This window comes from Lemur catta, chromosome 25 (genome assembly GCF_020740605.2).
Source record: "Lemur catta isolate mLemCat1 chromosome 25, mLemCat1.pri, whole genome shotgun sequence".
NCBI lineage: Eukaryota > Metazoa > Chordata > Mammalia > Primates > Lemuridae > Lemur > Lemur catta.
This window is the reverse complement of record NC_059152.1, coordinates 9,556,278-9,579,979: the sequence shown is the minus strand read 5'-3', so window position 1 is coordinate 9,579,979 and position 23,702 is coordinate 9,556,278. Positions and strand designations below refer to the sequence as shown.

Sequence of the window (23,702 nt, the reverse complement as noted above, 5' to 3'; positions counted from 1 at the left end):
GCTTTGAATATCCCCTGTACGGGAGACAATGAAACAGATAAAGTTGGGGCAACATCAAGTTGAAAATTCACCAACATTTATAAACAACAAAAAAAAACTATTCTAGTGCACTAACTTTAGGGATTTCCAAGAGTCTGGCTAAATCACAGGATATCCTGATTGAGGCTTTATATTTTTGAAGTTAGAGGACCAGACTTTAATTCCTGATCCTACTAAAGACACAAGATTGAGGGAGACAGAGCTGCCCACAGTCTTCAGACCAAAAATATATTATGGCCAGATGGGACTCCCGGCAAAGAAGGTGGCCACGGAGCTGTGTCACAGGCTGAATTCTGGAAGCAGAGGAGCTGGAGAAATCACTCGACCCCTCCACAAGTGACAGAAGCAAGGCCCGGAGAGGCGAGGTGTCCGGGCAGGGGTCAGGTCCCCAACCCCCCTGCTTAGGAGGCTCCTGGGCTCAGGTTCAGAGTCTGTCAATGAAGGGAAGTCAGGGGACAGGGCCAATCGGAAGCACTTTGGCCCCGCGGCGTATTCGCATAGTTGCCCTTCTTCATGCCTCTGGGGAAATGGAGATTCCAGGCGGCCACGCACAGAGTGAAGGAAAATGGGCCAGAAGTTTCCATCCCACGTCCTGTCTGGCTCCGTCTCTGGACGATCACCAGGAGGGGAGTGCTGTCCCGAGCGAGAAGCTGCTCGTGGGCACAGCCAGTCCGGGCACGAGCCTGAATCAGCCTCCGCAGCTGCTGCTGGGTGTGAACCTCAGCTTCGCACCTACTAGCTGTGTGACGTGGGGCAAGCCACTTGACTTCTCTGTGCCTCAGTTTCCTTATCTATAAAGTGGGGATTAAAATACTACCTACTCCCAGAGAGTTGTGAGGATCACATCGGTTTATACTCAAAATTAGTCAAGTGCTTATAGAAGTGCCCGGGGCCCGGTGTGGTGGCTCACACTTCTAACCCTAGCATTTTGGGAGGCCAAGGCAGGAGAATCACTTGAGGACAGGAGTTCAAGACCAGCCTGGGGCAACATAGCAAGACCCCATCTCTACAAAAAATTAAAACATTAGCTGGGCGTGATGGCACATGCCTGTAGTCCCAGCTACTCGGGAGGCTGAGACAGGAAGATCGCTTGAGCCCAGGAGTTTGAGGTTGCTGTGAGCTATGATCACACTCATTGCGCTCTAGTCTGAGTGACAGAGCAAGAACCTGCCTCCAAAAACAAAACAAAAAAGTGTCTGGAACACAGTCCACACTAGATAGGTGTCTGCTATTAATGTTATTAGTACAATCAATGCCACTCACTCCTTAAAATGCAGCTTAAATCACTGTATGTGTAAATCAGAGACTCAGCTCCCTGCTGCGCACACCAACGCACTCTAAGCCATCAGGAATGGAACTCTCTGGCACGCCAAGTTCAGCGGGCTACATTCCACCGTGTCGTGGCCGCCACAGCATGGCTGATCACCGGCAGGACGTCGGGTGCGAAAGCGCTTTGCCGTGTCCTGTTTGCAAACCAGCCAACTACTGTCAGAACAAGTGTCACGGGAGGGATCGCGACCACGTTTCTGCCCTACCTTGGATTCCAAGTAGATGTTGGCCAAGGACATCTTGGAGATTTTGTAGAGACAGACGGAGAGAGAGACGGCGCACAGCACGAAGAGCGTGTCGTTAATGGCCACTCGCACGGAGACGATGACTTTCCTCTCCCAATTGCCCGTCTTCACCAGCACGGCACAGGTTAAATTCACCAACAGGAACACGAGGCTGATGAAGAGCGAGGCCAGGTAGAGCGGCAACCTGGGAAGGACGAGAGGGAGTCAGGGGCCGTGCCCTGCACGCCCGCCGCGCTTCCTCGTTAACCTAGGACACTGCGACAGCTTTTGAACAACTGCCACCAGCAGACACGTGTCACCAAAGGTAACAAGATTTAAGAGCCTGGCCCTTGGCAGGAGACGTTCCCGGATTTGAACTACAAACTGGCCCCAAATCGTGCCTCTGGAAGGTCCTTTACCTCTCTGAACCCCTCTTTGGTGGCCTATGGGACTGAGAACTCGCACGTGTTGGCCGGCGTGAGCACCCCATGGGTGTCCCCTGCTCACAGGGACACGCAGGAGTGCAGAGCGCCAGCCCGGAGTCGGGGCTGCACGTGCGTCTCACGGTCCTGCACTGTCACAGCGAGACTGGGACAACATGCAGCCTCTTTGAGCCTTAGTCTCGTCACCTGGAAATAAGAGTAAATAACACCTACCTCGAAGGTTGTTGGCGAGACATCTATTTGCACAGGGAGATAACATATATGTTTAGTGTATTTTATACCCAAAAAGTCACTACTGGAGTCCAGGAGCGTTCACCATCGGGTGGAGCTGGCACTGTGATTAAAACCTGCTGCAGCGACTGCCCACTTCCCCGGCCACTTTTTGTTGTTGTTGTTGAGACAGAGTCTCACTCTGTCGCCCGGGCTAGAGTGCCGTGGCGTCAGCCTCACTCACAGCAACCTCAAACTCCTGGGCTCAAGCAATCCTCCTGCCTCAGCCTCCCGAGTAGCTGGGACTACAGGCATGCGCCACCATGCCCGGCTAATTTTTCTATATATATAATTTTAGCTGTCCATATAATTTCTTTCTATTTTTAGTAGAGACCGGGTCTCGCTCTTGCTCAGGCTGGTCTCGAACTCCTAACCTCGAGCGATCCTCCCACCTCGGCCTCCCAGAGTGCTAGGATGACAGGCGTGAGCCACCGCGCCCGGCCCTAAGACACATTCTTTGCTTCACATTTCATGTCTCTACGGTCAGGATCATCCGGCAACGTGGAACACGGTGCACTTAAGGCAGGGGTCTGTCTGCCCTTCCTGAAACCTGCTGTGATGCCCACAGCGTGCCTGGGCTGCTGGGAGGTCAGGACCAGGAAACTATGACGTTTGCTGGTGACCCTGGTTGAGTCCCCTGACCAGGCTAAGCCCCCGCGTCCTCCTCTCTAGAGCTCCAGGTGATCTGGGCCCTGGGCCTCCGAGAGACGCCCGCGGAGCACCGAGTGCCGGGCTGATCGGAAGTCGTTCTGGGTCTCACAGATGCCCGGCCATGTCCTCACAGTGGTCGGCAATCGGGGGCCATGCAGAGAGAAGAGACAAAGGCAGGGCCATCTGGGAGTCACCAAAAATCTGTATTCTGGTTCCTCAAAAGCTCTGTTTTTCTTGTTTTATTGTTATCTGCCATGCTTTTGTGCGGAGCACAAGTTGGAAACATCCAGAACCTGCTGGCGCAGCCCTCCTGTCTCTGGCCCCTCGGCAGTGTGCACGCGCATTCCGCACGGTGACAGCAGCTGGCCTCTGGAGAGGCACAGTGTGGCCACTTGTCTTTTCCAGCCGCTTCCTTGTGGGTGTTGCTTGAAACCCAGCTGACCCTCGACCAACACGGTTTGAACTGTGGGCTCCACGGATACGAGGACTTTCTCCTGCCCCTGCCGCCCGGAGACAGCAAGACCGACCCCCCTCCTCCTCAGCCACTCAACGTGAGGACGACGAGGCCGAAGACCTTTTTATGATGATCCACCTCCACTCAACGAGCAGGAAATACATTTTCTCTTCCTGAAGTTTTTCTTAATGACATTTCCTTTTCTCCAGCTTGCTTTATTGTAAGAATACGGCATGTAATTCATAAAACACACAAAGTAAGTAATGGACTATTTATGTTCCTGGGAACGCTTCTGGTCAACAGTAGGCTATGAGGAAAGTTCTGGGGGACTCAAAAGTCAAACTTAAGGCCGGGCGTGGTGGCTCACACCTGTAATCCTAACATTTGGGAGGCCGAGGCGGGAGGTTTGCTCGAGGTCAGGAGTTTGAGACCAGCCTGAGCAAGAGTGAGACCCCGTCTCTACCAAAAAAAAAAAATAGAAAGAAATTAGCTGGACAATTAAAAATATACAGAAAAAGTTAGCCGGGCATGGTGGTGCCTGCCTGTAGTCCCAGCTACTTGGGAGGCTGAGGCAGGAGGATCGCTTGAGCCCAGGAGTTTGAGGTTGCTGTGAGCTAGGCTGACGCCACAGCACTCTAGCCCCAACCCCTGTGTTGTTTGGGGGGTCAACTATATAATGAAATTGCGGATGTAAATTCTTACTCTTCTTTCTTCATTATGGAAGCAATGCAAGACCGCCAGTGGACACTGGGAAAGTACCAAAAGGATAAAGGCAAGGAAACCTGCCATAACACCCCATTCAGTGTGGCACTGCTGCTGGCAGTGGGGTGTGGCTCCCTGCTCTCCTTCTTCCCTCTTGGCTTCTGCAGCATGTCATCAGCCTCCACTCCATCCTCTTCCTTCCCTCGCCTGCCCAGCGTGACACAGAGGGTGTGAGATGCAGGGAGAGCTGCGACATCATGAGTGCCTGTGGGCCACTCTGAACTGCAGTCTCCTCATCTCTCCAGTAGAGATGTGACTCTGTTCTTGCCTCAAAGAGTTCTTGGGAGAATTCAAGGGGACCCAAACCTTCCTTCTCTGCTTTCTTTTCTCTCTTGTCCTCAACCTTCAGTGCCTCCATGTTTCACCCTAGCCCCTCCTTTCTTCAACAACTTCTAGAAAAAGCCTTCACCTCCCCTCATCACCACGCACAGCCCTCATGAATGGGCTCCGCTCATCCCCCTGCTGACCCTGTGTCCTCCCAGGCCCCACCACCTCCTCACTGGCCTCAAAGGGCCTCTCTTGGCCTCCGTCCTTCCCAATCTCCCTGGGGCCCACCGCCTTGTCCCCAAATGGCCCCGGTTCCTCTTCCTCCTCCTCTTTCTCCAAAAGAAGGACGTCCTGGGCTCTCTGCTCCACACTCTCTTCCTTGGGAAATAGGCTCCCTCCTCCAGCTTCTCCCACGACTTTCGTACAGCCAAGTTCTGAGATCTCTGGTCCAAAGCCACCGCACCCCGCCCCGAGCCCCGGACTCAGTTCCCAACGTCCCCCCTCGAACATGTCTCTAAGTCCTCCTATTTCTGTTAAAGGCACCATCACTTTTCACAGACTCCTGAAAGTCGTCTTTGATCCCACCCTGACCCCATCCGTCAAAGTCAACAGATTCTTCACTCCCACTCTCCCGTCTGGGCCTCCCACGACAGCCTCACGACACCACCTCGTGCCTCTGGCCAGAACTAATGTACAGTCCCTGATTCACCTCCACCCCGAACCCCGGCCTCGCACCCTCCAATCCACAGGCGGATGCGTCTATGGACCCCCCACGTGCTAATTAAGCCAGCCTACCCCAGGTCCCCAGACCCACCCATGCGTCCCCAGTGCCCTGTCTCCCCAGCGCCCTGTCTCACGCAAGCTGACTTTTCTGCCTGAAACCTTCCTCCTCCTTTGATTTCTTTCAAATCCTATTCTCTGAGCCTTTAGGAGGCTTCGCTTAGCCTCCCAAACGGAAGTCTGTGACTATCTTAAATAACCAGGCTCTGCTGGGAGATTGGAGACAACATGGAAAAAAAATATGAATGATCTAACATTAACTTAAAAAGTCAAGATGCAGAATTGTACCTAAACCTCAACTTTGTCCTAGGAAATGTATATAAAACCTGCAATGGAATACATCTTCCAATCTCCTTAGGGCTGAAGGGGATTTATATCGGGAGGAAGAGGAGTTCAGTAGATTTATTTTTTTTCACATATCTATAGTACCAAAATTTCAAGTTCCATTTTATAATTTTTTTCCCAAATAAGCCTGCAACCCTTTCATAAACTGAAATTACCCTTCCAAGTCTAACCTTTTCCCCACAGACCTTCAGCTGCGGTAGAAGGGGAGAGATCTGGAGGTGTCGAGAGTGAGTTTTAAAGAGGGGGCCAGAGTAGACGGTACCCAAAAAGTATGTTGCCATAGGAACAGAGTTTTGTACGTTGCCCCAAAACTACCTCTGTTCAACCCAAGCCATAGGCTCAGGACAAACAGCTCATCCTGGCATGACGACAGGAAAGACAAAAGGAAAAGAAAATCGCATGACCCAGCGTCTGGGAAGGACACAGGGCTTGTGAGACTGGAGGGTCAGCGTCCTGGTCACCAAGTGCAGAGACAATGAGTGTTCAAAGCAGCCCGCAGAGACGGGATGCGGGACATGCATGCTGCCCGTTCCCCAACACCAGAGTACTTTGGTGCCTATTGTAAAGGTTAAGTTTCTTAAAGAAAGGGAATAGCAAATCCTGGCTTATGATATGTTTTTTGTTTATTAAAAAAAGTCAAAGATGGAGGGCAAACAGTTGAAAATGTTTAAAACCAAAGTCCTCTCGAGCACTCGCATGCCCAGTGTTCACATTTCCCAAACCAAAGAGATGGAAACACATAGACTGCAGGAGGAGAAAAACACGAACCAACCTGGGACCCACCCCAGCAAAACTGCCAGCTAGCTGGTGTGGGAGGGGAAGGGGGGGCTTTAAGTGAAAAAAATAAAGGGATTCTTGGCTGGGCCGGATAGAAATTATATCCAAAAACAATGCATTGCTACAGGAATAGCTTGGGGTGGGAAGTTTCAACTAGTTCTACACTAATGGCTCGGGTTGCATTTCAAATGAGTCATGATTACATTGGGGATGTCAGTCTATTTAGAAGCCAACATTGCCAAGACATCTCAAGGGATACATCGTGGCCTGCAATGTTTCTAAGTGGCATCTGGTTTAAGAGAAACAGGTAGTTAAACAGATGAGATTAAAGATGTGCCTACACATGAATAAATTCCTAGCATTTCTTTCTACTCGGCAATGAAATTATCAGGTCTGAGTTAACAGGTTTTTCCCTTTGAAACGTCTACCCCCCTCCTTCAAGGAACCTTCTACCCTCTCTGGTCCAAACATCTCACTTTTTTTTTTTCTTCTTCCCAGCCTCCAGAACTGTGAGAAACATCAAGCTTTTAACATCTGGACCCACCTGTAGTTCTCCCCATCGTCTGCCTTCATCTCTGCAAATCCCCTCCCAATAAAAACAGCCCCATCAGCACCGCCTGTCTCCGGGGTGTGTTCTGCTTCAAAGATCAAGCAGGGACAGTCTCCATGCATACGTTTTCTCACCTGGAGACCCCACCCAGTGCTCGGGGGCTGAAAACTTTTTAAACCATTTTCTTTCTGACCAGAGCTCTCACATTCCACTTCTAGAAGATACCTAATGACCCCAGCCCTCAACCAATTTCAAGATGACATCAGTTCCACGATCCCATCAGCGTGTTCTCCCATCACCCCAATCTTCACTCATACTTTGACCTGCGTTCTGGCTGAGGGGTTGGGAGGCAAAGATTACGGATGCAGAGGGAAGGCTAGCTGGTTTGCTACCCGAGAAGACAGGGAATTGTCTACGTGGATTTACCACAGGTTGAAAATCCCAAATCTGAAATGCTCTAAAGTCTGCAACTTTTTGAGCATCAACATGATGCCATGATTGGAAGAGTCCACACCTGAAATGTATGGGATGGGCCACAGTCAAAACTTTGTTTCGGCCGGGCGCGGTGGCTCATGCCTGTAATCCTAGCACTCTGGGAGGCCAAGGCAGGTGGATCACTCAAGGTCAAGAGTTCGAGACCAGCCTGAGCAAGAGTGAGACCCCGTCTCTACTAAAAATAGAAAGAAATTATATGGCCAACTGAAAAATATATATAGAAAAAATTAGCCAGGCATGGTGGCGCATGCCTGTAGTCCCAGCTACTCGGGAGGCTGAGGCAGTAGGATCGCTTAAGCCCAGGAGTTTGAGGTTGCTGTGAGCTAGGCTGACACCATGGCACTCACTCTAGCCTGGGCAACAAAGTGAGACTCTGTCTCAAAAAAAAAAAAAAACCTTTGTTTCATGCACAAAATTATTTAAAGTATTATAAAACATCACCTTCAAGCCAGGTGTATAAGATGTATATGAAACATAAATAAATTTTGTATTTAACCTTGGGTCCCATCCCCAAAATATCTCACTGTGTATATGTTAATATTCCAAAAATCAGAAAAAAAAATCTGAAATCTGAAACACTTCTGATTTAGGATTAGAGATACTCAACCTGTACTTTACATTGCCTTCCTTAGGATCAGCATCATTTCACAGTCGACGCCGAAGTTCTATCACATAGTCCGGTGGAAACGAGAACTGAACAACCCAAAAAGTAGGGAAGGGAGGTAGCAAGATTGGGCGAAAAACAAAACAAAGCACAGGACGAGGAATCTCAGGACTTGCATCCGGGCCCGAGCACCGTCGCTTAACTTTCTGAACTTCAGAGCAGCTTTCTGAATTTGTTTCCTTGGCTATAAACTGGGGATTAAAATATTGCACTTTCAGAATTGTAAACAAAAAGTCTTTTATAAATTTTCATGTGTACATATTACAGATTTTAAAGTCACATGATTTTTTCATTTTGACCCAAGAAGGTAACTGGCCAGAGTTGCCTTTCCAGAAACGTCTGCCCGCGGCCGTGGTATTCTCCTGGGCAGGCAGGCCAGAGTGCCCAGACTCACGCTGCGCCCCCTCGCCCCTTCCGGAGGCCTTTTCCCCTTCCCTGCTCCAGGCAAATGTGACCATTGGCGAAGCCACTGGTTCTAGGCTTTTGGGACATCACAGACCTCGTTGAAAATCTGGGGAAAACTATGACCCCCCTCCATAGAAAAAGCACAAAAATGCACCTCTTCACACAAATTTGGCACAGAGCTTGAGAGGTTCCCTCCAGATTACAAGCCTCTCCTGTACACCCCACCTGGCATGAGACCCTCTTCTTCCACGAAATGCCCACGACTCCCTGAGCCCGCAGTGGCCCTGGCAGAGCTGGTCCATGCTGTCAGCATGTTGCACATGCTGCTCTGCCTGATTCTGGAAGCTTCGGTGTTGAGACATCTTTACAAACAGAGTGTGTGTGTCCCAACGATGCGTCTTCCTTGTGGTGCCCAATTACCGAATGGTCACAACTCCAGATGGACACCCGGCAAGCGGCTGGGTAGCAAGTCACGGCCACTGTACAGCGGGTGCAGGAGTTCTAGAAAACAGGGAGCCTCCCAGCCGTCAGCAACCGGCGACAAGGGGGCTCAGGCCACCAGGAGGGGAGCCAGGTACTCCCAGAGCTGCACCTGCAGCCAGAGCGGGGGATGGGGAGGGAGGAGCACCCGGCATCTTCAGGGCACCCTGCTTCCTTCTGCTGAGGCCCTTCGCTTCTCAAGTGCCTCGGAAAGGTCTAGAAGCAACACAGCACACATCTACTCTATTCCTGACTATTTCCTCTGGGGTTAGGAGAGGCACCAGGCTCTTGTTTCTCAACAGGGTAAGCAGGCTGCGGGAGCCAGGGAGCCCTGCCAGGGAGCCAAGTCCCACGGGCGACGGATGCGACATCTGTGGGCAGTGAGCAAGCAGGACCGCACCTAGTGGCTCGCAGAGGAGCAGCGTGTGCAAAGCCCAAGTGCAGTGACAGGTTCCACGTCTGCATGCTTTGACCTGCGATCACGGAGAGGAACACCCCGGGTACTTACCGGTACTTGAGTAATTCTGGAGAATACTTTGACTTGGCTTTGAAAATCACCTGCAAAGACAGAAAAACACGGCAGGTTGGGGGTGTGGCACGCTGACACCCACCAGCGGATACCATCCCTTGGGGTTCTCCTCTTTCCCTTTATACCCAGGTGCTGGGGCTCGTCGTCTGAAAGCGAGGTCTAGGTTTTGTGACAATGTTTGTCACGCCAAATGCTTTCTTATGCCGTGCACACAATTTTAAAAGGAAAGATATGTAAAAAACGGTTAAAATGGTTAAAAAGGAAAACAGAAATAAAGCTGTTACTCGTCTACTCCTGCCAGCTGCTTCCTCTTATTTTAAGATTCCTATTTAAGATAAACAGGCCACCCTCTTTATTAGAATGTTTGGTGGCACCAAATCAACATTGTTGAAAGTAAGTGTCGCAGGCCTCAAACTCTGCAGTATGTTTAAGATTATAAAACGTCTTTGGACCATGGAAGTACCCAACTGGGCTGTTTTCTATGAGAGAAACATTGCAGACTGGAATTGCTCAGGCTCTTCAGAACCCGCACAACTGCTGAAATTCCCACGCACAGCGAGCGCGGAGCCTGGCCTCTGAGAAGGCAGAGAGGAGACAGAAAGCAGGTTGTCGGCCAGGTGCGGTGGCTCACGCCTGCAATCCCGGTGCTCTGGGAGGTCAAGGCGGGAGGATCGCTTGAGGCCAGGAGTTTGAGGCCAGCCTGGGCAGCACAGCAAGATCCCATCTCTACAAAATATTCTAAAATTAGCTGGCCACGGTGGCGCACGCCTATAGTCCCAGCTACTCAGGAAGCTGAGCCAGGAGGATCGATCGCTTGAGCCCGAGAGTCCGAGGCTGCAGTGAGCTAGGATGGAGTCACCACACTCCAGCCTGGGCCAGAGAGCAAGGCCTTATCTCAATCAATCAATCAATAATAATGTAGGGGGGAGGACAGCACTGGAGAAGAAAAGAAAGGGTGAGGGAGACCGGAAGGAAGAAGGTATCTTTTCAGAGATGATCTGCCGAGTATCAGAACCCCGTATTCCAACAGGTTTGGACCCTTGGAGTGACATCCAGCCCACCCACCTCCAGCCCCTGACAACCACCATTCCACGCTCCGTTTCTGCGAGTTCAACTTGCTTAGATCCCACTTGTAAGTGAGCACACGGTATTCGCCTTCCTGTGCCGGGCTCACTTCACTAGGCCTAGTGTCCTCCGGGTTTGTGCACGGTGAGCAAGTCCTGGGATCGACCCTCCACGCACGGCGACCCCCGTGAGCAATAACTGTACTTGCAACTTGCCCAGGGAGCGGATCCTAAGTGTTCTCACCACTAAAACAAGGTGGGGGTGATGGGCGTGGCGGGGACGTTCACCAGCCTCGTTGTGGGAATCGTCCCACTGTGTGTACGTATGTCAGGGCAGCACACTGCACAATGTGAACATACACAATTTTTATTTGTCAATTACCCCTCCACAAAGCTGGGGGGAAAGTAAGGCACATTCCTTACGTCCCAAGCCAACAGTTCCCTGTGGAGCGCCTACATGCCCCTGACCTCCAGGCCTTTCTTCCTGCGGCCCTGGGCCTGTGCCCCCTGAAGCCCACCCCGTCCAACACACATCCCTCCTGGGCCCCTCGCCCTCGTGAGCGCCCCTGTCACGTTGGCTTGTCCCCTCTTCTCAGCTCTCTCTGCACACGGCACTGCTCTGGGGATCTGCCCAAGGGACAGAAACCTATCTCCTGAGGGGGAATCAACCGAGTGCCAAGCGGGGACTGGTCGGGGGAGAGGGGACAGGCAGCTCTGAGACCCATGGGGACACTCGAGGGGTTAGATACAGTTGCCCCCTCGTCTAAGGAGAAAGCAGGAGGAGACCCGTTTGCTGGACGGGAGGGAGATTTGAAAGTAACCCCAGGAAATCTGTCAGCAGATGTCACAAGGCGGGGACCCACGCGTGACTCTGCGGGCCAGTTCCCAGAATACCCAGGCAATGGGAGGAGCCATTTCCCCTCGGGAACCTTCTAGAAGGCATTCTTCTGAGGACCTTCTGTGGTCGTTCTTGGACTTACATGTGCATAAGAATCACCTGGGGAACTTGTGAAAAACACAAATCCCATTCCCCGCCCCAGTACAGAGATTCCAATCCGGCAGGTCCAGGGTGGGGCCCAGGAATCTGCATCGTAAAAGCCTCCCCCCCCCATTTAGGAAGTCCCCCCAGGACTAGTGCTTGAGAAATACTGATCTAAAGAGAACAAAACTGCCTGACCTAATATTCTTGAATAGCTTTGCAATCATTCGTCTAAAACATACTGAAGCAGGAGTTCACAATAACCAGATGGCATATGAATCAGAGCTGGCATGTGGGGGTCAGAACACGGGTCAGAGAAACACGGAGTCCGCAGATGGCCCCACCTCCAACTTCCAACACGTGCCGCCAACAGAGCCGCTTCTCCAGACATCGAAGGGAGAAGAAACCACAGTATTAAAAAATTATTTGGCCTCGTCGAGGGAAGATGTGACTTGTGCTTTCATATTTTGCCACCCTTCTCGGGGCTTACTCGGGGGTAAGTAACTCAGCCCAACTCGCTTGGACTATCTTACCTGAGGCATGGCTTCTCAAGGTGTTCTAGCAGAACTGGAAATTAGTAATAAACGTCACTGGAAATAAACGCTGTGTGATCAAATTTAGAAACTGCTAGGAAAGCAGCATTTTTCTTCCCTTGCAGGAATTCTCAGAGCCTTTAAATGGCTAACGTTGTCAATCTTCAGGGGAAACATACGGGATTACAGCAGTTTTCCAAATGTATTTGACCACTCACAGTCTTCCTAACGAGTGTTCCAGGGAACAGAGTTTGGGAAACACTGCCCTGCGGAACTAAGTACGGATGGAATGTTCACTGCAGCCTTAATAACAGCAGTAACAACAACAAACGAGAAGCAGCACGAACTTGAAGACGATGTTTAGCCTCTATCCCGTGAACATGAATGCACATCAAGCAATGGACTGAGTACGAGAGGCCCGCGGGGGTCTTCAGTCCCGCAATGGAAGAGTGACTTATGCAGTCGCAGAGGGGGACACTCACAGATCCAGACTCATTTCATCGTAAAGGCCACACCCCTGCTTGGAAGGAAAAAATCATCAGCAGGGAAAGGGACAACCTGAGATTCAATAAGTCATTTTGATCCTCCCAAGCTCAACGCCACGGTGCTAACAACAACATCAAAATCAAAGCCTTGACCGTGGTTTTTAATTTTTTTGTTTGTTTGTTTTCGGAGACAGAGTTTCACTCTGTCACCCGGGCTAGAGTGCCGTGGCGTCAGCCTCGGCAACCTCAAACTCCTGGGCTTAAGCGATCCTCCTGCCTCAGCCTCCCGAGTAGCTGGGACTACAGGCATGCGCCACCATACCCGGCTAATTTTTTCTATATAGATTTTTTTAGTTGGCCAGCTAATTTCTTCCTATTTTTAGTAGACACGGGGTCTCGCTCTTGCTCAGGCTGGTCTCGAACTCCTGACCTCGAGCGATCCTCCTGCCTCGGCCTCCCAGAGTGCTAGGATTACAGGCGTGAGCCACCGCGCCCGGCCTTGACCGTGGTTTTTAAAAGCTCTCTCCATTCTTTATAATTTGTGGCAATTGCCTCTTGAATCCAACTGGGCCTCTTCAAGCTGTGCTCAGAAATGTTTCCTAATCCTCCAGGTTAATCTGTAAACTTAAGTTCCTTACAGTTATATTTGCATTCCTGGCATTTGCAACTGGAATGGTATATATGTGCTGGTACTATCTACGTGTATAACTGACTATATAGATAATATCAGTACACATAGAGATATGATTTCAGCACAATTGTTGCCTTCATTAATTAAAGGGCATAAATGTCTGAACCAAGTTTTAAAAAAAATAGATCCCCACTCTGCTACCCTCTCCTGTCTGTGTTCCAAGGGGCTTCAGGAAAGACGGATTCGTGTCCAGAGCTTGAGCCAAACCTCCCGGCCACTCCCGCTCAGGCCACCGGAGTCCCTACCCGGCTGCAGGTCTCCGCCAGCCTGTCCCGGCGACCAGCGACCTCGGCAGGAGCTGGAGGGGACGAGGCGGAGGCTCCCGAGGGGAGGCAGAAAAAGATTAACGTCGCTGTCATGTTCTGCAGCGCGGCCACTCTCTGCCCGGTGCAAAAGCAGGGGACAAACACGTAAAGGAGGAAGATGGTGAACGTGACAGGGGCTAAAGGATAAATGAGGCCAAAGACTCAAATTGTCCCAACTTTCAGACTGGTGTTCAAGCCGGATCAACCGACAACGAGCACCGAGTCTGCACCAGACACCAGGCCAAGTGCTGGGCCCAAGACTGTGAGAAGTAAGAGCGGGACCCTGTCCTGGGGACACACACGGCCACGCGGGTCAGCAAGCAGGCCACAGCGGTGCGAGGGGGGATAACTGTGAGAGGTGTGAGGAGGTGTGGGAAGTGTGAGGAAGTGTGACCAGGTGTCAGGAGGTGTGACAAGGTGTGGGGAGGTGTGAGGACCTTGAGGAGGGGTGAGGGGCTGAGCAGGGAAGGTGGCCCAGGGAGCTGGGCCGGGCTGTGGACCAGGCCAGGAGGCGACAGTCTGAAGCCAGTCAAGGCGCCCCTTCCCTGGTCAGGGCACCACGGAGGCTTTCAGGACAGAGACCCAGGGCTGTGCCACAAGACAGGGGCCCGGGGTGTGGGCCAGAAGCCAAGGCCTGGGCTTGGGTGGACACAGCAGGTGAGAAGGCAGGTGTGTGTTTAAAGGCAACTCACAGACATAGCACGGAGCAGTGGATGCCTGGGTCTGGGGACAGCGGGGGAGAAACGGGGACTGACTGCTACTGGGCACAGGCTTTCTTTTTGGGGTGATAAAAAAGTCCCAAAAGGGACCGTGGTGACGGCTACACAAGTCTGAACACAGTACACTTTTGAATGGGGGAATCGTATGGAACATGAATCTTAATAAAGCTGTCATGGGCCGGGCGCAGTGACTCACACCCGTAGTCCCAGCACTTTGGGAGGCCAAGGTGAGAGGACTGCTTGAGGTCAGGAGTTTGAGACCAACCTGGGCAGCACAGCAAGACCCCATTTCTACCAAAAAATTTAAAACATTAGCCAGGCGTGGTGCTGCATACTTGTAGTCCCAGCTTCTCAGGAGGCTGAGGCAGGAGGATCGCCTGAGCCCAACAGCTGGAGGTTGCAGTGAGCTGTGACAGAGCCACTGCTCTCTAGCTTTGGCAACAAAGTGAGACCCTGTCTCAAAAAAGATTTTTTTAAAACGCTGTTATAAAACCAAAAAAGAGTAGGGAGGAGGTCAAGGAGCGGCCCCTTCGGTAGCCAGGGCCTCAAAGCATGCAGGGCTCGAGGCCGGGGCGGCATCCAATGCTGGCGAGCAGACAGGATCGAGGTGGAGGAGGAGGGCCCTGGAGGGGGAAGTGGGCAGACGCTGGCAGGAGGAAGTGGCAGCGGTGAGTCAACTCTAGAGCATGAACTGCTCTTCAAAGACGGCGTGCCTGGGAAATGCGAGACAGAGCCTCCTCAAGGCTGCAAGGACCCTGCTTTAAGACAGGGAGACGCGAGCACGCTTGTGGGCAGAGCACGGAGAGGCAGGAGGGCAGGGGCACAGCGGAGGGTGGGGAAACTGAGGCAGCAGCGGGGGGGGGGCACGGGGAACGTGGGGAACAACGGTGGGAGAAGGGTGGGGGAGCCCCAGCTGCTTCTTGGGGGAACTTGATCAGGAACCGAACAGTGAGTGCAGGAGGGTCCCTCCTCCTCCCCCGCCCCTGCCTTGGGCGTCTACGCGGTCTCTGAAAACACCAGGGTTTTTCAGGGCTTCCGCCACGGCGGTGAAAGGGCTGCGAGGACAGGGGCAGCAGGACCAGGCTTGAAGGAGAAACAGGAAACAGCAGCAGCTGTCGTCAGAAACCCTAAAGTCCGTCATCTCATGAAAATAAAGCATTTTCCCCCCAAAGGCAAATTCCTTTCGGTTTTCGCATCACTTCTGCTTTTGCAAGGCCTACCTAGGACACGTCAGCGGGTGACGCTGTGAGTGACCCTGGCCCCCCCTGGTGACGGCTGCAGGACTGAGCCCAGCTGCAAGATGCCCCCAGCTGGAGGCCGGGCAAGGTTTCTCTCCCACAAGGGGCCACGGCCCCCTCACCCCCTCGGGAACCCCAGGCTTTCACCCGACCCTTTCAGACACAGGAGGACCCCGAGCTCGGCGAGTGTCACAGCAGCAGAGAAGCTTCCGAGGCGGCGGCTGAACCCTGCCCGCCCCCCTAATAAATCACCCTGGTCACGCGTCACACTGGTTTGTTCCCCAGCTTTGAACCCGACTGCCTATTTTTTCAACTGCTAACCCAAGTTGGCATTTGCTCTCGATCGGTTTTACTAGCGTCACGCTGGTGTTTGTGGCAGAAATGTCCCCTGCTACTGTCTGTGGCTATGACTGTCCCTTGTGCCATCAGCGAAACTCGAAAGAGGTACCCTCTGCGGTCCTCTAACTTGCAGTTGCTTCAGAAGTTTTCTATGCACCATTCTGCTTTACAAATCCCCCCAGAACACGACCCATGTCTTGGAGTCTCCACTTCTCTGACACCCCTCTGGGGACACGCCACAATCCTCCCACCCTTAAGCAGCTCTGCGTCCTGCCCCCGGGTGACTGTGCACCGCCACTCGGTTCCAGCCTTAACACGTCTCCACGTTTGCTCCAGCTGTGTCTGGCTTTTAACAGATCAAAATGACACAGCTGAAGCCCCCAGGCCCCCCCTCCCTGGTTCTGTCCTCCCCCAGGACGGTAAGCGCTATCCCGAATTTGATGTTTTCATACCCAGGCAAGATTACACGTTTGCTACATCCCTGTGTATTCACAGAGTGCCGTCTTGCAGGCCTTTGTACTTCATATAAATGTGGCAATACCTTCCACAGCCTTCTGCCGCTTTCTCTTCCCCCACGATTACGTCTGGAACGTGTCTATGTCGAAACACACGGCTCTAGTTCACGCATTTTCGCTAACGCACCCGACAGCTGGCCTTCAGCAGCAGGGGCTTAACTGCACGGGTCCACTTGTACTCGGATTTTTTCAACCCAATGCGATGGAAACCACGGTATTTGCAGCGTGTGAAACCTGAGTATGCAGGGACTGAGGCAGCTCGGGGGTGCTGGAACCAATCCCCCACGGATACACAGGGACAACTGTGTCTGCCACTGCATGAACAGGACACGGCTGTGCGTCCGTCTCCAGCAGAGGGAAACCTAAAGGAGGTTAAGACCATGAACTCCGGAGCTGGCTGACCTGGGCTTGAATCCTGGCTCTACCAACTATCAGCTGTGTGATCTTGGAAAAGTCACTTGACCTCTCTGGGCCTCAAATGCCGCATGTGTTAAATGAGACTAATAACAGTAGCCATCTTACAGGTTTCTGTGAGGATCGGGCGAATGCATACACACAGAGCACTGAGACAAATGCCTGCCACCCCGTAAGTGCTACGTAGCGTGCGCTGCCCCTCGGCTGCTGCTCTTCTTGGTCCTTACGTGTGTTTCCCAACCACGATTCTAAATGCACAACTACTGAGCTGCGATCGCAGGGGCTTTCTCGACCATAAAGGGAACTGTCATACTCAGAAAGGTTACGAGCCACTGACACATTCGGTATTCGCTCCCGTGGTCTCTCTGCGCTGCCACTTCCTGATATATTGGGGAAATGATGCCAACCCCGAGGCCCCGGTCTCCCCGGGCAATAGCCATTAGTCAGCTGTTCCAGTCTGTGTTTCTACGTGCACCAGAGCAGGGTGACAGGACAGTCACCGTCCTGCAATCCAGACACAGGCTCTCTCCCCTTCTGCAGGGTCCCCTGGAAAAATACCAGGTGGCTGTAGGGAGATCTGCACTTGAGGTCGACTGGCCAAGACGACAAGAGCAAGGGCAAGGGCAAGGGCAGGGCCGCTGTGTTTGCGGTGAGGGTTTTTCCTTTTCTTCCACAGCTGCAGGGACTCAGGACCAGGGTGATGACCGCGGCCCCACTCCCAGTCCTGCAGCCACGGTGGTGGACGGAGAAAATCGAGCACGCTGACTACGCCGGGTAATTCCGGCTGGGGGTAGCCCGAAGCCAAGGTACGCCCAGGCCGCGTCCCAGGCTGGCCAGGGTGAGGGGCCCCCAGGGAGGTGACTGGGTTCCAGGGTCAGGGCTTTACTGTGTCACTCCCCACCTTTGAACTTGGCAAGTACGTGGCCCAAGGAGCGTGCCTCCTATCCGAAAGCTCCCAAGGGTCGACCTAAGGACGTGCTAAAGGCTGTCTCTCTGTGTCTCTGTTTCTCTGTGCTGTCTCTTGTCACCTGAGTGTCTGGCTTCAGGGACAAGGCTGGTCTGACCACCAGGAAGCTGCTTTGCTGGCCCCTGATTAACTCTGTTTACCTTTCTCGGCCTCAGGGTCTACCCGTAAGATAAAAAGTTAGTAGTCATTCATCAAGGTGCCTTGTCCTTAGAAAGCTCCATGACATGAGGTGCTGTCCCAGAGGGCAGCCTGCGAGCTCCGCCCTGCGAAGCCCCACAGGTGGCCCCAGCGCAAGGGCCAGCTTCAGTCACAGAGGTGCACTGTCCTGCCCTCCTGCCCTCCTGCCCTCCTGACCCCGGCCTGGGCAGAGGCTGTCGAGCAAGCAGGTCCCCGCTGCCGGGCACAGAGGTGGAGACAGGTCATCCCACCTGCCAGGATTCTCTCTCTGCAGCCTCGTGGACGACAAGGGCTGTGCCCGGGGCACTCTGATCATGACGGTGTTTGTTAAGTTCTCTGCCACAAACTGCAGTGCACAGTTTACCAGCCAGGGACCTGCCCATAATTGTCCCAAACGTACTTAAATACAACGACACATTAGAAGCATGGAGGACGCGATTCTCACCGTGGGAAGAACTAGCCAGCCGGGCCCAAAGTGAAGGAAGGTCCCATGCGGCGTGGCACAATCCCTGCTGGCAAACCATGCAAAAACTACACAAGAAGTTGGCAGGTAAAATGCCCCAGTTTTTTTTCACTCACTCACTCACGAATATTCCGCTTCAGAAGGGACGAGGATCTAAGGCTCTAGACTCTCCTGGGGACTCCTGCCCTCGTGGGCACGTTTGGTATTAGACGACACTCCCCGGGTCCTGCCACGGGCAGAAGGCCACCGGGACCTCCTCAAGGGGAAGCAACGTGGCATGACCGAGAGTGGCTCTCCCTGGGAGTGAGACCTCGGCACTGTCCCCAGCTCACCGTGGGACCCCGGGTTGGGACTTCAGGAACAGGGACCAGGATGGCGAGGGACAAACCTGTGATCGATCGGTAGTAACGAGAGGAACTGAGATTGGCTGACCCTAAGCAGAGAGGACTTGGGGAGACACAACAGACGCCGTCAGATCTGTGCCAGGCTGGCTGTCCCGGGAGGAGGGATTCCGCGCACTGTGGATGGCCCCCAGGGGTGAGAAGGGGAGTTGACCAGCACCACCTTCCACGCCAATGTCGGGCCAGACCCAGGGTCCGCCGAGAACGAACCCAGGCAGGCCACACGGTCCAGCCTACCCTGGAGCAGGACTGTGACGCTGGCTCCCCACGCACAACCCAAGACCAGCCAGGGAAATAGCCGGATCGCCCCAGAATCCAGCTGTGGTCAGAAGACACCCCGTGTCAACCGACGTCTAAACCTTCACCCCCGACGGCATCCAAGAAATGGGCTCTCGCCGCAGGACTGGGCAAACACGGGTGGAAATCCAACCACAGGCAGCAGCTTCAACCAAGAACTCTTCCCTCCACCATAGCACTGGCAGCTCTTCAAAGCGAACGCTTGGCTTTGGGAAATAGTTTTATTTCACGGCAGTAAGATTTATTTTGATTATAACAAGGTTTACTGCAAACGGATTATGACTTACACTTAAATAGCAGCAAAAGCCACTAGATCTTTTCCAAAGCACATATGCTAGAGGGAGAATCACAGAGATGAAGGAATGAAGGAAGCTCCCAACTTTCCTTTGCAAACATCTCACACTTTGTGTCACCACCAGAAGGACTCTCACTAAGTAACATGGGCCCATCAATCCCACAGTGGGGAAATTATTTACGTAAAGTCTGTTTTCCCTGCTCCATGCTAAGTTCCACGAAGGGAAGAACAATACTTGACCTTAACCAGATTCTACAGAGTGTCTGGCGTGCAGCAGGCAGTCAAAAGTGTACGACAGAACCACCTAAATGCCCATCGATGGATGAATGGATAAACAAAATGTCTATCCCCACAGTGCAATAATCTTCAGCCACCCGGAGGAACAATGTTCTGATACACGCGACAATGTGGATGAACCTCAAAACGCTATGCTAAGTGAAAGCAGCCAGACTGAAAGGATACATATCGCACGACTCCTTTGAAACGAAATATCTGGAATACAGAAATCCACAGAGACGGAAAACAGACGGGTGGCTGCCAGGGGCTTGAGGTGACACGGATGGCGAGTGACTGTTTAATGGTTATACTTTCTGGGGTGATGAAAATGTTCTGGGACTAGCTAGAGGTGACAGTTGCAGAATATTGTGAATGTACTCGATGCCACTAAATGGCACGTATTAAATGGTTTTAATTTTATGTCATGTCAATTTCACCCCAGTGGAAGATTTTTTTTTTTTTAATTAAAAAAAAAATACTTGTTGAATGAATGAAATGAGTCCTTGTGTTGCTCTGTGGAAGCTGGGAGGACAAGGACCTCTGGCCGGGACAGATGTGTGCTGTTTCCCGGGAAAGGAGTGTGGTCCTGAGGGGGCCTGGCCCACGGTGAGCCAGAGTTGTCACACCCTGCCCACTTCTCTCCTTACCTGCCACCAGTCATGCATCGCAACGGACCGTCACAACACTCTCATGGGACAATGTGACCTCGGACAGCTATGAGGTCCAGGACGCCAGGGAAAGTAGCATGTGAAGTAGGGGACAGCCCAGGAAGCCGATTCCATCGTGTGTGTGGATTTTCACCCTGTGTTTTGCAGACTGTGTGACCCAGCAGGTGTATGTGCCATTTAAAAATGGGGGGGGGAGGGAGCAGATGACAAAATCACATGACATCAAGATCATGTCCCCAGGCCAGGCAGTGGGTCCCTGCTGTGAGCCCTGGGTGCAGGTGGCCCACTGCACTCTCATTTCTGCTTATGTCTGTCCTTCCCGATAGACCATGGCCCTTTGGGGCCAAAGTCCCAACTTGGTATCTCTGATCCCAGACACCTGTGTGTAGGTGATCACTGTTGGTTTATGCACCGAATGGGTGACACTCTGTGAATCATGAGAGAAGTCAAAGCCTATTCCTGACTTCCCTGAAGGACCTGCCCCAGCAAAACTAACAGAACAAAAGCGGTAGTGGAGGGAGGGTCTCGGTGACAATCACTGGGTGTGTCCTAACCCGGCGGTTGGCAAACGACAGCCCACAGGCTGAGTCGTCTACCCCACAGGCTGTGAGCTCAGAATGGTTTTTCACCATTTTAAAGGGTTGTTTAAAAAGAAAACGGGAGATGCGACAGAGACCACTTGTGGTTCTCAGGCCTAAAATCTAGCCCGCCGGACTTCCTCTCTAGCAGCCTTTTGTCGGGCGAGCTTGAGGACATCAACCCACGTGCAGAGCAGCACTATTTGGGCTTCCTCTGTCCTCACAGGTTAACTGACTCTACACTTCAGCCACAGGATCAATAAAAAGTGAAATATTTAAGAGCCTTTGCAGACCGCAGGGAATGCCTGTGGTCCCAGGTACTGTCTGAACCGTCTGCGGAAGCTGTTTGTGTCCCGAGAGAACTGGCCGCCGGCATGTCAGGACAGGGGCAGGCCGCGAGCCAGGAAGCGGCTGTCCTCCTCTCACGGGGAAGGCAGGAACAGCCTGACCAGAGCAGCTCTTGGACTCACATGACTTTGCTGTTTGCAAAACCCTAAGGAGCTCGCAGTGAGATTCTGCTGAGGAACCTTCCATCCTGTTGCTGTTTTTCTCTGGGCAGCCCTCCCCTCCCTGAGCCCACCCCTGCCCTGGGGGCTCAGAGTGGGGACATGGTGGCAGCCCTCGGGTGGGGGACGGCTGCCGTCAGACACAGCCATGGGTGGGCTCTACAACTCACCCGGGAACCTGCACCGGCCTTAGGATGGTGCCCTGTCCCTGCTGGTCCCTGCTTGTCCGACCCTGGAAAGGCAGATGAGCAAAATGACGCAGCAAAGCCTGCAAGCGCTGCAGTGCATGGTGCCAACAGCGGGGGGAGGGGGGGGCCTGATGGGGACAGGGGCGGCGGTGGCAGCCTCAGCCCAGCCTCTGCGGTGGGGCTGGATTTCAGACGTGCTGAGTGCTGAGGATGCTAACCTCAGTCTGGGTCCCCTCAGGTGGTCTGAGACACTAAAGCAGGACGGCAGGGACAATAAAGAGCTCAGGAAACTGAGCTGTAAAATCAGGCGGCGGCCTCCTGGGAGGTGCTGGGGGGAGGGGGACAGCAGACCGAATGCCAATGAGGAAACCCTGCCACCCCCTCACACACACAGGTGCACACCCTGCCCTGGGTGGCCGGGAGTCCACAAGTGACCACAGGGAGCCGGTGCCAGGGGCCAAGACCACAGGTGCGGGGACACAGGCCAGGCTCAGCATGTCCCCGCCCCTGGACCGCCCTGTTTCCTAAGCGTCTGTCTCACTTCTTCACCACCACCAGGAGGCCTAGACGCTTCCCTCCGCACAACTCCTAGATCACAGCCTGGCACGTGACAGGGATGTGATCAACACTTCTTGGCTAAAGAGCTGCCTCCGCATGCCGAGCTGGGTGACCAGGGACAAGACCCCTGACTTCTCTAGACGTTGGCCAGCTCACGTGCAAAACAAGAGGCTGGGCTGCTGGACCTTCCAGGGCCTTCCGCTGTCGTTTCGGACGCTGCAGTTAGGCACGGTTGACTGGCCGTACTCTCCCTGTGTCAAGAGTCACTGCCACTTTACAAACACAAACGTTCTAACTTGGTAGCAAAAGTCATTTTGATGGCACCGTGCGTTGGTAAAGGACAGGGCCAGCCCCGGGACCTGACCTTCAGGACAGTGGCTGGGTGTCTAAGCAAGAGCCTGGGTTCAGGGCTGCTGGGAGATGCAGAGTGAGAGCCTTGATTTAGGTAGGACAGAAGAGGAGCAAAGGGATTCCGTGTAGACTGCGTCTCCTTCACCCCCCGCCAACCCGCGGGAGGAGCATTACAGTTTCTGCACAGAGAGATCAGTAACGGGTCACGGGACCCACATTAGGGGCAAAGGCAGGATCTGAACCAGCTCTGCGCCCCCTCCTCCCACCGCCAGTTCCCCAGCCTTTGCTGGCCCGGTGCCCGCGATGAGCCCCGGTCCCCTCCGTGACCCTCCAGCCCCAGCCATGAGCTGGCACCACCCCCCCCAGCAGCACGTGACTGACAAACCGTCCCTGCTGCAGCTGAGTGCGGGGACGTGGCAGTCCCTAGCCGGGTTCCAGAACAGACCAGACCCGACAAATGCCAGCTCCCCGTCTGCCCTCTAAGGCGCGGCGAGTTCTCAGTTCCCGGGGCAGCGCCTGTCCCCCATCGGGAGGACTGACTTCTCCATTTCCTTCCGAGAACCACCGGCTGACACGGCAGGAGTTTGTCACAGGGCTCGGGATGAGGCTGGACCAGCCTGTTCCATTCAAACAAGTGCAGGAACCTCGAGTCTGAGTTCCAGGCTGATCATCGGGACGGGGAACGGCTGGGACAGGTGGCCGCCCAGGTGTCGCCGAGCCCCTGCCACACCACCCTGTGCACAGGCCCGCTCCACCCAGGGGCTGCCGCCTGCACCCTAAAACCTGGAGTCGGAGGGCACCATAGCACCTCGTGAGCAGACACCCCCGCAGGCCTTGGGTTTCAGGGTCCTGCACCCCTCCCCCACCCTCAGCCCCATGAAAAAGGCAATTGACATGGTGCTTAGAGCAGGACCTGGGTCCTTCCACTTCCGGGTGCAGCAGGGAGCTGAGTGGGAGCCCAGCTGTACCCGAGTTGGCACAAGGAACCACAGCTGCCAACAACAGGTGCACAACACTCTGTGTTCCGAAAAGTCCCAAGGATCTGGGGCCAAACAGGTAGACAGGGATACAGAGGGCGCTTGGGGTTAGCAGAACCTGTCCCCCAGCTGCCTCCCCACCTTCCCGGGCGACACCAGGAGGAGGAGGAGAGCGGAGACGGACAGCAAGAGCCAGTGGCCGGCCGGCAGGAGACCACCTCCGCCCAGGTCACTGGGGACAAAGCCACACGGGA

General features: G+C 53.5%; 1 protein-coding gene across 1 annotated transcript in view; it reads right to left on the bottom strand.

The window, feature by feature from the left end:
* GPR137B (G protein-coupled receptor 137B) overlaps positions 1 to 23,702 on the bottom strand; it is a 45,480-nt gene that overhangs the window by 14,168 nt on the left and 7,610 nt on the right. Inside the window, exons 4-5 of the mRNA XM_045537034.1 lie at positions 9,444 to 9,493; positions 1,575 to 1,797 (exon numbers count right to left, since the gene is read on the bottom strand). Of these exons, the coding sequence (XP_045392990.1) occupies positions 1,575 to 1,797; positions 9,444 to 9,493 (273 nt within the window). The remainder of the gene's footprint in view (positions 1 to 1,574; positions 1,798 to 9,443; positions 9,494 to 23,702) is intronic.